Source organism: Acyrthosiphon pisum, chromosome A2, assembly GCF_005508785.2.
Source record: "Acyrthosiphon pisum isolate AL4f chromosome A2, pea_aphid_22Mar2018_4r6ur, whole genome shotgun sequence".
Lineage (NCBI taxonomy): Eukaryota > Metazoa > Arthropoda > Insecta > Hemiptera > Aphididae > Acyrthosiphon > Acyrthosiphon pisum.
The window spans coordinates 45107803-45120513 of NC_042495.1; the positions used below are offsets into that span (position 1 = coordinate 45107803).

General features: G+C 34.6%; 1 protein-coding gene across 23 annotated transcripts in view; it reads left to right on the forward strand.

The window, feature by feature from the left end:
- The window catches only part of LOC100164103 (dystonin), a 78109-nt gene that overhangs the window by 38277 nt on the left and 27121 nt on the right, over positions 1-12711 (forward strand). For 16 of the 23 annotated variants that reach the window (XM_016805242.2, XM_029490998.1, XM_016805248.2 and 13 more), the window contains 19 exons: positions 229-318; positions 1024-1101; positions 1164-1256; positions 6945-7108; positions 7184-7299; positions 7372-7475; positions 7541-7756; positions 7824-8212; positions 8275-8482; positions 8554-8922; positions 8993-9016; positions 9093-9563; positions 9627-9902; positions 9969-10316; positions 10685-10945; positions 11015-11229; positions 11389-11539; positions 11789-11872; positions 11973-12203. In XM_016805242.2, the coding sequence (XP_016660731.1) occupies positions 229-318; positions 1024-1101; positions 1164-1256; positions 6945-7108; positions 7184-7299; positions 7372-7475; positions 7541-7756; positions 7824-8212; positions 8275-8482; positions 8554-8922; positions 8993-9016; positions 9093-9563; positions 9627-9902; positions 9969-10316; positions 10685-10945; positions 11015-11229; positions 11389-11539; positions 11789-11872; positions 11973-12203 (3888 nt within the window). Of the gene's footprint in view, positions 1-228; positions 319-1023; positions 1102-1163; positions 1257-3725; positions 4493-6944; positions 7109-7183; positions 7300-7371; positions 7476-7540; positions 7757-7823; positions 8213-8274; positions 8483-8553; positions 8923-8992; positions 9017-9092; positions 9564-9626; positions 9903-9968; positions 10317-10684; positions 10946-11014; positions 11230-11388; positions 11540-11788; positions 11873-11972; positions 12204-12711 lie in introns of those variants that run through there. The other 7 variants (XM_016805249.2, XM_008185881.3, XM_008185882.3 and 4 more) reach the window with 3 other exon arrangements.

Below are 12711 nucleotides of genomic sequence, written 5' to 3' on the forward strand. Positions count from 1 at the left end.
GTATGTTGTATTATTTTTTGTGTGTAGAAAGTTTATATTATTTGTCACTGCCTTCCATGTGTTAAGTGTTTAGTAGTCTATATCACGTTTTTCTGACGTTTTTTATATAAATTTACATATTTTATTGAATTGTGAATCTGTAGCATTGGTTATTATTATTAAACATGTTGACGCTTCAATAATAATAGATATACGTACAATGAAACAATAAATTGTTTGGCTTTACAGGCGAACCGTCATGTTGGAGACCTATTCATCGATTTGCAAGATGGTCTGAACTTGATATCATTACTCGAAGTGTTGTCCGGAGATCAATTGGTAAGCAATAAATAATAATAAATATATAGACAAGGCATAACAAAATTATGTATGTAGGATGGTATTTTTTTTTAGAAAAAGAAAAATGTTTTTACATGCATCGGACAGTATTTTATATGTTATTACTTATTAGAAAAATTACTTTCAAGGTTTCTGGGGTGTGCCTCTATAGGATTTGTAACGTGTCAGATAATCATTAGGCCATAATAATCGATGTTTTGAGTAATCGAAAACTTTTGATTGTGGCACAACACGATAGTTTTTGTGGGCGGTTTCGACAATTCTGTCGCTTTAATTGTTATCTTTTGTGTTTGATAATTTAAGGGGTAGGCTAGTACTATTATATAGCAGAGTTGTAAAAACCTAATTGAAGGAAAATGCTATTACATCCAAGAAAGGTGTTCCCGGCAAACCGGACAATGATAATTACGGCCAGCAGCTACTTAGAACTTGATATTCCGTATAAAGTGATGCGCCAAGGCCTGAAATACATCCTTGTCTTTGTTTTGTTGTGGAAAATTGTGTAATACAATTTGTAAAAAAAGTCATTAAATTGTGCCTATTATTGTTGAGTTTCAATGAATATATTGTATTATTTATCTTTTCGTAAACACTGCAAATCGTATATTTGATAGATTGACAAGGACAAGTTACTTAGTAGTTACTCTAAATATCTGTAATAATTATTTCCGAATTAATTTCCAGCCAAGAGAAAGAGGCAAACTGAGATTTCACATGCTACAAAATGTTCAAATGGCACTGGAATACTTGCGTTTCAAAAAGGTAAATATTTTTACTTAAATAACAAATAGTGCTATGTTATAATAATTGTTGTGTGTTTTTAGATCAAACTCGTGAACATTCGGGCCGAAGATATTGTAGATGGCAATCCAAAACTCACGCTGGGTCTCATATGGACCATTATACTTCATTTCCAGGTTAGTGTCGTTAATTTTTATTGCTGGATATGGGTATTTATGTTCGGAACGGCATATTATTACAAAAATAAATCGTTACACAACGCTGGTCACGTGTGATAGAACAAAACACAGGGCGCACCTGAGAACCGCGTGTGGTTGATTATAGCCTACACGATTAGTATTGCTAGTTTTTACATTTTCAACAATTCAAAAAAAAAAATACGTATGGATTAAAAGTACGTAATGTAGTTGCCAGCTAGAATACATTTTAAAAGCTGGATATTATATGACTTATAATTTTGTTATTTCTTATTAGTTTATAATTATTCTTTTATTTTTATTTAAAATGTTCAAATATCCAATTTCAAAAAACACCTCATAGTCGAGTCGATTACTAAATTTGCAGTGCATTTAATTTATTTATTAGAATATTAATTGATTTTAGTCATAATATCATGTTAGATACTGATGAAGCTAGTTGACGTTAGCTAACCTCAGAATGGTTAATTCATTGTATGATGGTATTACTTGAAAATTAAATATCCTAATAGAATTTTGTTTTATAAATTATAATGTATTAAAAATGATTAAAAACTTTTTTTTATTATGCCAAAATACATATTTCATAAAGTTATTGCTATTAGAAATGAGATTTTATATTGGGAGTTGGATAGGCAACTATAAAAGCATCTAAGTAATAGCAGTTACCTCGAACGCTCCTTTTTAATTAATTAGTAAGAATGTTCTAAGTTTTTATCTTCTGATAATTATTATAGTTGTATGTAATATGGTGAATAATTAATTATTATAACTTCTTTAAATTTCTTACACCTTATTATTACAATCAGCTGATTCCTATTTGATTTTAGTGTTTTGTATCATGTTTAATATTTTAAATACGTTTGTTTTTCTTTATTTTTTTTAGCTTCTTATTGTAAAAACATTTCTAAAAGTATGTATTAATAATTATGAATCGCAGTGCATAATACATTATTTTTATATAAATATGAATTAAGTTAAAATAATATAAAGTTTTCCGTTCAAAATTTTAGTAAATATAAAAATTCTGAACAGATAATTTTTCTATCGTCATCGTTTGATACAAATTATCACCGAATGATATGTATAAAGTACATTTTAATAAATAATTAATAATAATATTTTTTTTTAAAAATATTTCGTCTTTAAACAACTATTACAAATTTAATTAATTGTTTTTTAAATAACTGTATAATCTAGGAGCATCTAAGTCGCGTATGAGATTTTTTTATATTTTTATGGGTACACGAGATAAAATTATACCAACCACGTAATGACAATATTTTCCAATTGAATATATTGAAACGCGTCAAATAATTATATTATAGTCAATATAGTCGTGTATCAGTATTTACGGCACCGCGCGTTCTAAATGTCTGAGACAATGAGAGTATACCTATTCGAACGGAGGAACGGTACAATTTTTGTTTTACCAATCATATCACGAATAGAGGCGTTACTCGTAATAACGTACGTCACGAAATCACAATTATGATTTATGTGATACTGTCGTCGTCGTGTATTATAACGGTGGCGGCGCGTGTCATCGCATTACACCATACTGTCATCGCGGCATACTGTATACCTCAATGTACATGCAATATTGACGTCGTCGTGATTTCCTGGAAACATATTTTTAATGCGTTTAATAGGTAGGTAGCGCGCGCAAGCCGGTAAAAAGCACTAGGACGCGGGCGATTGTGAAAATCTGTTTTTGCCGTGAGTATATATCCGGTCTTAACCCTGATTTCCCGCCTCCGTCCGTACTGGTGCGTATATATATAATGCGCAGGTATGTTGTGCACAGCGGTGCGGTGTTTATGTAATCCGTGGCCTCCTCCAGCGTCCGCTGGGCTGGTGACTCCTACGCTATGGTTCGTCCAAGGTCCCCGGCGACCCAAGGATCCGAACGCACCTGGCCGCTCTTTATATGGATATGTGGTGCACACCGTAAACGCGGCGATGAGATTTTTGGCCAGGTCGAACGTGGGCTCAACGTCCGTGGGCGCCGGGCGTTGATATCGTAACACATTACATTACCTACAATATAATACCATAATATTCTGGTAGACCATCTGCGACGACTGCTGGAGCTTTTCGAGGGGGCCTAAATCATACGACCCGACCGACGAGTCCTGCAGCCTGGTCACTTTCGTTGCGCAATTGTTGTTTTTTCAATGAAACCTCCGCGTATCTAATCCCGACTCCACGGAAGAAAATCTCGCGTATGCGTATCGCGTCTCGCAATATTATTCAATGGGCCCCCTCTTCACCCCAGTGTCCGGGTGCGGTGGCGGTGCGTGTGCGTGGTTATAACCTTGAAGTGCGCTTTTTTATTATTATTATTGCGGGCAGGTACCATACGCAGTCGCTGTTATTCCCCTCTACACACACACCACAGCCGCGACAACACTCCGTTAGTGTACCTGTATACCTGTGAGTGCGCGCTCCTCCTCATCCTCCTACTCATTCACGTATTGCCTTTCTGATACAACACCGGCCCGGCCCCCGACGGCTTAACACGGTTCAGTTATCTCTTGTGCACCGGCCGTATCGCGCGTGCAGTCAGTCGTCGTCATCGTTGTTCATCGTTGCTCAGTAACGGTTTTGCTGTCGCTGTCGTCCCGGACTTGTCGTATGCAAACTATATTTACGTACATACATCGTCGCGATACACACATCCAACGCATTTGATAGACGTCGTTGTAAACGGTTTTCGGAAACGTCTCGTGCGCCGCTATGCGAGCGAAGAACGATTGACGCGAGTACCCGGATAAGATCGAGATCGACAGAGATCGAAACGCTGACGGTACATTATGTACCGGTTTACAAAAGCCTCCAAGGAGGTGTCGTCGTCGTCGTCGGCGGCGGCTGGTCGCCCGGGTGGTAGCCGGCTGTTCATGCAGGGCACCCGGGAAGGCGACGACGACGTGCGTGACTTGCAGGCCGTGTACACGAAACGGCACCTGTCCACTGAGGTGACCGGGTCCAATCACGAGTCGCAAAAGGTGGACAGGCGGCCGGAAGTCGGCAGGCACTCGGTCACCACGCGCGTCCTGCGAAAAACCACCGTGCTAACGCGCGGCGTCGAGGTGTCGGCCACCGAGAGCATGATGAAAACCGGCCAGATGATGGTCGCCGACCAGCCGTACGAGGAGTCCAAAAGGACCTCGTCCAGACATCATCATCAGGTCATCAAGACCAAGAAAGCCAAGGTAGTCTCGCGAATCGTGCATAGCACGCGCATATTTGCATACCTATATGTATTATTACCTATAATATGTTCGCCAGGCTCATCCTGTCGTGATGGGTTTGTCTTCGGATCGCAAGTTTTCCTAAAAACTAAATACCTAATAGCTCAAAATCGCAACGGTTGAATCAGTCTCTCGGCGGTTTGGTGGGAAATCGGTCCGAACGGCTTTTTTGCGTGCAGTCGGATGGAGGTCTATGATTATTTTGAGTGTTTCTCGTACAGTAGTTATATTCGCGTACAACTTGACATTTTTTCGTGGTATATAGCTATATAACTGTATAGGATACATGTTTTGTTTCATTGAATAGTTTTTTCCTTTTCCGCTTTTTTATACGCATAGATAAAGCCGATCTGTTTTCGAATGAAAGTGGTTTACAAATTATGGGTACATATGCAATATCAGCTCATAATATTTGTGCTATGTTCGACACATTATGTATATAGTAGTAAAGTACTTAACCACATACACGCACTGCTCACGCACCACATTATATATATACATATACAATGTGTCGATGCAAGCAACTATATTGGACGCGGTGTATATCCTAATTCAGTTATTACTCATTACAGTAAAACCTCTATTTGTGGATACACCTCCCCCCCCCCCCCTGTAACGCTTATTTTTAAATATTTCATTAAAAGATTTCATATATTGTACTTGTACATCACATTCTTCCAATAACAGACACACCTCTGTGAATCGGACCAATTTTCGTCCTCCACCATAGGCCGTCTTATATGTATAGAGTTTTCGCGTGTGAAATGTTGTGTTGCATTCCTTAATCCACATTTCGCATTTAAAGTTTAAACCATATATTTTAAAAGCCATTCAAATCATGGTTGAAAATACATTTTGGTTGTCATATTAAGCTTATCAGTTTGATTTCACATCATGTTTCATACATAGTTTGTTTAATGATTATCTTTTAAAAAGTTGATAATCTTACAAGCATCTAAATTATAATTATTATTTCTGTATAGTTTATTATTACATAATTTCTTTTAATCACAAATTTATTTGTTTACCGAAAAGATAACCACCGCCTTTGATAAACTGACGAATATTTATTTTTTATGTGTTTGGTTAGTAATAGACGACAACAGTCCATAAAATGTAGAACTTGTGTATTTTAATTTATTGTATACCCGTTTATCGTAGGGCATTGTGTTGTTATACAATCGGAAATGACACAGATGAGTGGTTAGCGTATTGGGGTTAATTTATCATTATTGTATTGATGTTCAAAAAATTCGATATAAAAGTTAAATTTGCTGATTCGGGTACTTGGATTTAAATTTTCTCGCACATATGCAGACTGTTTGAGTGCACGTACCGGAAACAAGAATAAGGTGAACGAACTACGTGTTTCGAAGTGAACGGAGCGATTGTTAATGAAGAAGTGCTTCGAAACATAGGAATAAAAGCTTAACCGTGCTTTTTTGGTTATTTATCGGGGCCGGTAAAGAAATGCATCAAAAACAGAATGAGACAAACATCATTAAGCCTACCTACAATATTTTGCGCTATATATTTACATGTTGTTTCTTGTACCTACTACTATAGGTAATGTATACAGTTGTGTACTGTACATCACCTGACTGAAACATAGTTAACATGTATACAAACATGGATAGTATCTACATACATAATGTCTACGTTTTACACTGTACCCGCTGCCATAATAGTGAAGAATAATATGACTATGATCAGGGCACGCATGGATGGTTTCTTATGCATGATGTACATTTCCTTCAAACGCGCATAATGATGGTGACCTGATTTTTGATTTCTTTCTTCGCGCACACATACACATCACACGATCGCACACACACCCATAAATCACCTCTCTCTCACACACATAGGTACTCTCTTACTCTATCCCAGTTTTGGATCGAAGTCTCGACTTTAAATCTTCTTCATGAGTAAAAATTTGTTTTACTTTTCGTTCGTTTGCTCGAATGTTTATTTCAATAGAAGAATAAAAACACATATAATTTGTCCTACTAATAAATGACATGGGCGAGAATGTGTTGTGAACGGCCTCTAGAGCGGACCTACTGTCCATTTAAGGAGAAGACTGGTGGCTCGGTCGAATCGTAAAAAACACGTATACCGAATTGTATTTTGTTTTCGTCGGCGGGCTTGCGCATTGTTGACCCTAATAATAATTGTCTTATTTTTTTTATTATTTTTATTCTGTGTAAAAATACATATTCCTATATGTACAATTATGTATATGGCACCAATGTAATATGGGTAATTCGAACCGCCTCCGGTGGGACAAGAAACCTTATGTGGACATTTAATACGCGCGTCGACTTGTAATGGCGTGGTTTTCGATATTTTCATTATTTTTATTTTTTATGTTTATGTTATTATTGTTATTTATTATTATTATTATTTTTTTTAGATATCTGACATTGTGGTCGGTGAAGAACCGAACGTATCGGCGCGTGACGCTTTATTGAAATGGGCTCGCAAATCAACATCGAAATACCCAGGTGTTCGGGTGTCGGACTTCACGTCTTCTTGGCGGGATGGCATGGCATTCAACGCGATTATACACAGAAATAGGTAATAATATTTTTTTTGTGGGTAAACATTTATAATATGTAGTAAAAATTAATATTTATTGTAATCTTACCATAGACCGGATTTAATCGATTGGCGCAATGTTAAAAGTAAAAATGTTCGTGAGCGATTGGAGTCTGCATTTTACATCGCAGAACGAGAATATGGAGTCACTAGATTATTGGATCCGGAAGGTGATCATCATAATTGCATCATAATATTTGCATAGATTTTGTAAATTCATTATTGTAATACTTATTTTACAGACGTTGACACCCACGAAATTGACGAAAAATCGATTATTACTTATATATCATCATTACACGAAGTGTTCCCGGAACCCCCGCGTTTGCACCCTCTTTATGATTCTGTAAGTAAAAGTTGAATAGTTTTATTTTCTAAATATTTATTATTTTTATTTTTATATTTGTGTAGGAATCTCAACAACGTTCTGGGGAATATCGTGAAATTGCCTCATCATTGAACCGTTGGATGCGTGAAAAGTTATCTGTAATGTCCGACCGTAATTTCCCATCAACACTTATTGAAATGAAAAAATTAGCATCTGATTCTACTAAGTTTCGTAATGAAGAGCTTCCACCTCGCCATCGGGACAAACAACACCTGGTCCATTTATATAAGGAACTTCAAGTAATAATACATATATATAACATGTGTCTTGTTAGTAGAAACATTCATAGAACTTTATAATTTATAGAAATATTTTGAGGCTGTTGGCGAAAATGATATTGAACCAGAATTACAAGCTGATGCTATTGACCGTACCTGGAATCGTTTGATGATGTCATACCAAGATCGAGATTCTGCTATTCAGGAAGAAATAAAACGTCTTGAACGCTTACAAAGATTAGCGGAAAAAGTTCATCGTGAAACCAAGCGCACCGACTTAAAGTTGGATGAGTTGGAAACTAGAATTGTAGAAGAAGGTCGCCGGGCAGATAGACTGCATCCATTGGATGCAAAACACAATGCTGATCAACTGGAGACTGAGTTGCGTTTATCTGAAGATACTATTCAATCGTTGTTTGTTGATGTACAAGCACTCAGAGAAGGACGTTATGTGCAGGCACCTGAGTTACAAAAGAGGTAACTACTATATATTATATTTTATTCATTAAATTTTTATATTTTATATATTTTTTATTTAGGGTGGAAAAACTGCATCAGAGATGGGTAAATTTGCGTTCTTTGTTGCATTCAAAAGTTCTTACTCCTTTGGCTACTCTATCATTTCCAATTGTTGAAGAGCGTACAGTTACCAAACAAACACGAACCATTCTGGAAACTCGACTTGTTGATACCAATACTCATTTCCGTTCATTGCAAGAATGCATTGATTGGTGCAATAACAAATTGGTAGGATAGATTTGAAAATTGGTTTTTTTTTATGTGTTTGCTAATTTTATGTTGTTTTTATGTATTTATAGAAACAATTACAGGAAGCTGAATATGGCTCAGATTTGCCCAGTGTCCAAGGGCTTTTGGACCAACACCAGCGTGAACATAAAATAATCGACCAATTCCATACTAAAGTTGAGCATTGCATAAATGCTAAGAGTAATTTCCATGGAGATGAGCTATCTCTGTATTCACAGCATTTGAATACATTGCAGAAAGTTTATGCTGAATTAGTTACTTTCTCTAATAAAAGACTATCTGATCTAGAAACATTGCAAGACTTCTTGCAATCAGCTACCAATCAGCTTATTTGGCTAAACGAGAAAGAAGAAATTGAATTAAATCGTGATTGGAGTGATAAAGATTTAAACATACCATCAATTCGACAATACTATGAGGTAATATTTAGTATTTATTATAATATTATATAATAGGTTTAATTTTTTAATATTTTAACTAATTTTTAAGCATGCATTTGGATCAGGGATTGAGGTTGTGTGTTTTGATTAAATTTATACTCCCTTATTATTTTATGTTTTATAAAAATTATTATTATTTATTTTTCCAGTCTTTAATGTCAGAACTTGAGAAACGAGAGATTCAATTAAGTTCTGTCCAAGATCGCGGAGAAGCGTTAATTCTTCAGGGTCATCTTGCATCAAAGTGTATTGAAGCTTATATATCTGCATTACAAACACAATGGACTTGGTTACTCCAGTTGACTCTTTGTTTAGAAACTCATCTAAAGCATGCCACTTACTATCATCAGTTCTATACTGATGTCAAAGAAGCTGAACATTGGTTAAACAAACGAGACGAGTTACTAAATTCTGTTTTTAGCCAATCGGAATTTAGTTTGGATGATGGAGAACGTTTGTTGAAAGGTATGCAAGACCTCCGAGAAGAATTAAATAACTTCAGTGAAGTGATTGGTACACTTGAAGATCGATCAAGGCAAGTAGTTCCACTGAAGCAACGTAGACTTCCAATTACTAGACCTATACCAGTGAACGCAATTTGTAGCTTCAAACAAAATGGGGTATGTTAAAAAAATTATGATATGATAAAACAGTTAATGTTTAACAAAATTTTTTTTTCTTAGATTAATGTTGAAAAAGGTTCTCAATGGTTGCTCCATGATAACTCTGGACGAATCAAATGGAGAGTGTCCAGAGGAATGAATCTAACTGATGATTCAAATGTTCCTGGTGTTGTATTTTTAATACCTCCTCCTGATCAAGAAGCTTTAGATTCTGTAGATCGTTTGCGTAGAGCATATGATCGTTCAACAGCATTATGGCAACGTAAACAATTGCGTATGCGTCAAAATATGATATTTGCTACTATCAAAGTTGTCAAGGGTTGGGATTTGGCTCAAGTAATAAACATTTTATTTAATTTTTTTAATTAAATAAACTTATTTATTTATTTTATTTTTTTATAGTTTTTGGCCATGGGTGCTGATCAACGTAATGCTATTCGTAAGGCATTAAATGAAGATGCTAATAAGTTGTTGAGAGAAGGTGATCCAGCTGACCCTCAATTAAGAAGACTCAAGAGAGAAATGGATGAAGTTAACAGGTTATTTGACGAATTTGAAAGGCGATCACAAGCCGAAGAAGACAGTAAAAACCTTACACGAATGTTTACTGATCAAGTTAAATCTATTCAAATTTCATTGGATGAATATGAACACACATTAAATACTAGATTGAGTGCCCCTATACCAAGAGACATGGACACTCTGGAACATTTAGTTATTCAACACAAAGATTTTGAAACATCACTGAAGGTATTTTATTCATCATTTGTTAGATTGTGTCACGATTAAAGATAGTATAGTTGCCCAACGAACTATGATAAGAAACAATTAAATGATGCTCATAGTTTCTTTTATTATCAACGATACTCTAGAAGCTTTTACTAGCGCTGATAGCGTAAAAATTAAGTACTAGGCATACACATTATATGATTCATATATATGATTCAATATTTAAACGCTTGGAGCGCCAATGCTCGGTTCCGCTAATCGTTGTGAGGAAACTAGGAAACTCGGAGCAACACTTTATTATGGTTCGTTGTGCAACTATACTATCTTTAATCGTGGATTGTGTAATAGAATAATAATATGTTATCATAATAATTTTATTTGTGCTATAGAACTTGGGTCCTGATGTAGAAGCCATGCAAGCTACATTCAAAAACATACCAAACAAAACAGCAGCCTTACAAGCTAAACATGATAAGGTTTTGAACCAATGGAACCAGTTATGGAATCTCTCTCAGCTTTATGTTGAAAGACTCAAGTGTGCAGAAATTACTTTGTCTGGATTAGATGATGCAAACAATGTTATATCAGATTTTGAAATAAAATTGGCATCCTATGGTGAAATGCCATCTGAATTACCGGCTTTAAAATTAGTAAATTAATTTCATTAATATTTAATGTCAAGTTCACAGTGATATATTTATGTGTATAATTCTATAAAGGTGCATCAAGATCTGATAGCATTACAAAAAAATGTTGTCCTTCAACAGCCAATCATTGATCAGTTGGTTGAAGATAAACACAATACCAGGCGTTTAACAGAAAAATCCAGACACCACTTACCGCGAACTGCTCATCACGATTTGGATAGACTAGACAGTGATGTAAATCGTATTACAAGTAGATGGAATAATGTTTGTAGTCAATTAGTCGACAGGTAAAATAATAAATTACCTATAAATTAAATTCACTTATTACTAATTTATACAACAAAAATAAGATATTAATCATCTTCTAGTACTAATGTGAAACATATCAAAGACTTTTTGTTCACTTTAATTTTTCAATAATATTGTACGTATCTTTGTTCCTACAGGCTAAAGAGCTGTGAAGCAGCTTACGATCTTTTGAATAAATACAAAAATTCGTACCAGTCTGAAGTTAAAATCATTGATGAGAGCTATGTTAAATTGAATAATGTGGTACCTCTTAAAATGCAAGCAAGAGATCTTACAGAAACTACTAAGGTAAGTGTATATAAATATATAAAGCTGGCATAAATCATTAAATATAATATGTTATGGTGAGTCATGTACTTTATATTACTTAAACTCAACATTCCATTGCACGTTAAATAAACAATACATAATAATTTAATATATTGTATAATATTAAATATTAATATAACATAAGTGTATACTGTATTACATTATCCAAGTAAAGCCTTACGGCCAGAACAAAGGTTTTTTTATTTATTGATCAAATACATCTCGTAGGCTTTGTATAACAAGGTGCAGGAACGTACTAAAGCAATTGAGAGCGTCAATGTGGACGGTGGCAGATTTATACGAGAAGCTAAGGTAACGACGCTTTTTAACATAAAATAAAAATCGAAATTTGCTGTGATAACCATTTAACAGACCATAACAAAGACTATGCGTATAATTAACCCGCAAATAGATATATGACCTACGACTTCAACATTACTGTGCGTGGCTGGTAGACGAAGTTCATCCAAGCCTTGATGCCAGCAATCATAATAAAGGACAAAATATGGATCCCAGTGTTGGTGAATTGGCTGTGTCTCATGAACTTGATGTGCTCAACCATAGATTTCAAGCATTGCTTAACATGCTGATTGACCAGTTGAAAAATCTAGCATCAGTCGATACTGATGATCTTGAACTACAGGTTAGTAAGATTATTTTTAGAATGTTAAGTAAGTAGGATCCATTATCAATATTTGTTAAATCTTATTAATTTAATTCTACAATTAATATTTAGTATTTTCTAATTTCTATATAATATTTGATTCCTTTTAATCTAACAATTATATATCTATTGTTTTTATATTTATGATTTCAAAAAAATATCCAAGTTTAAAAAAAATGTATGAATAACAATTGATTCTAAATTAAAATAGTAATTATGGGTGTCTTCAAATATTTTTAATTATATTTATTTTAAACTGATAAAAAATAACACATTTAAATTTAATTCAATGATTGTTAAATTGTGTAAAATATATGAAGATTCTGTAAAATAAAACAATTCATGAATTCAATATATTCATAAGCCCTCATTAATAAACTAAATTTAAATTATTATACTTTAAATTAAGAGGTTTTCTCTTAAACATAAGTTGTTACTATCTAATTAATTTAAATTAAAGTAAAAAGAGATAATTTTTTTATTCCAA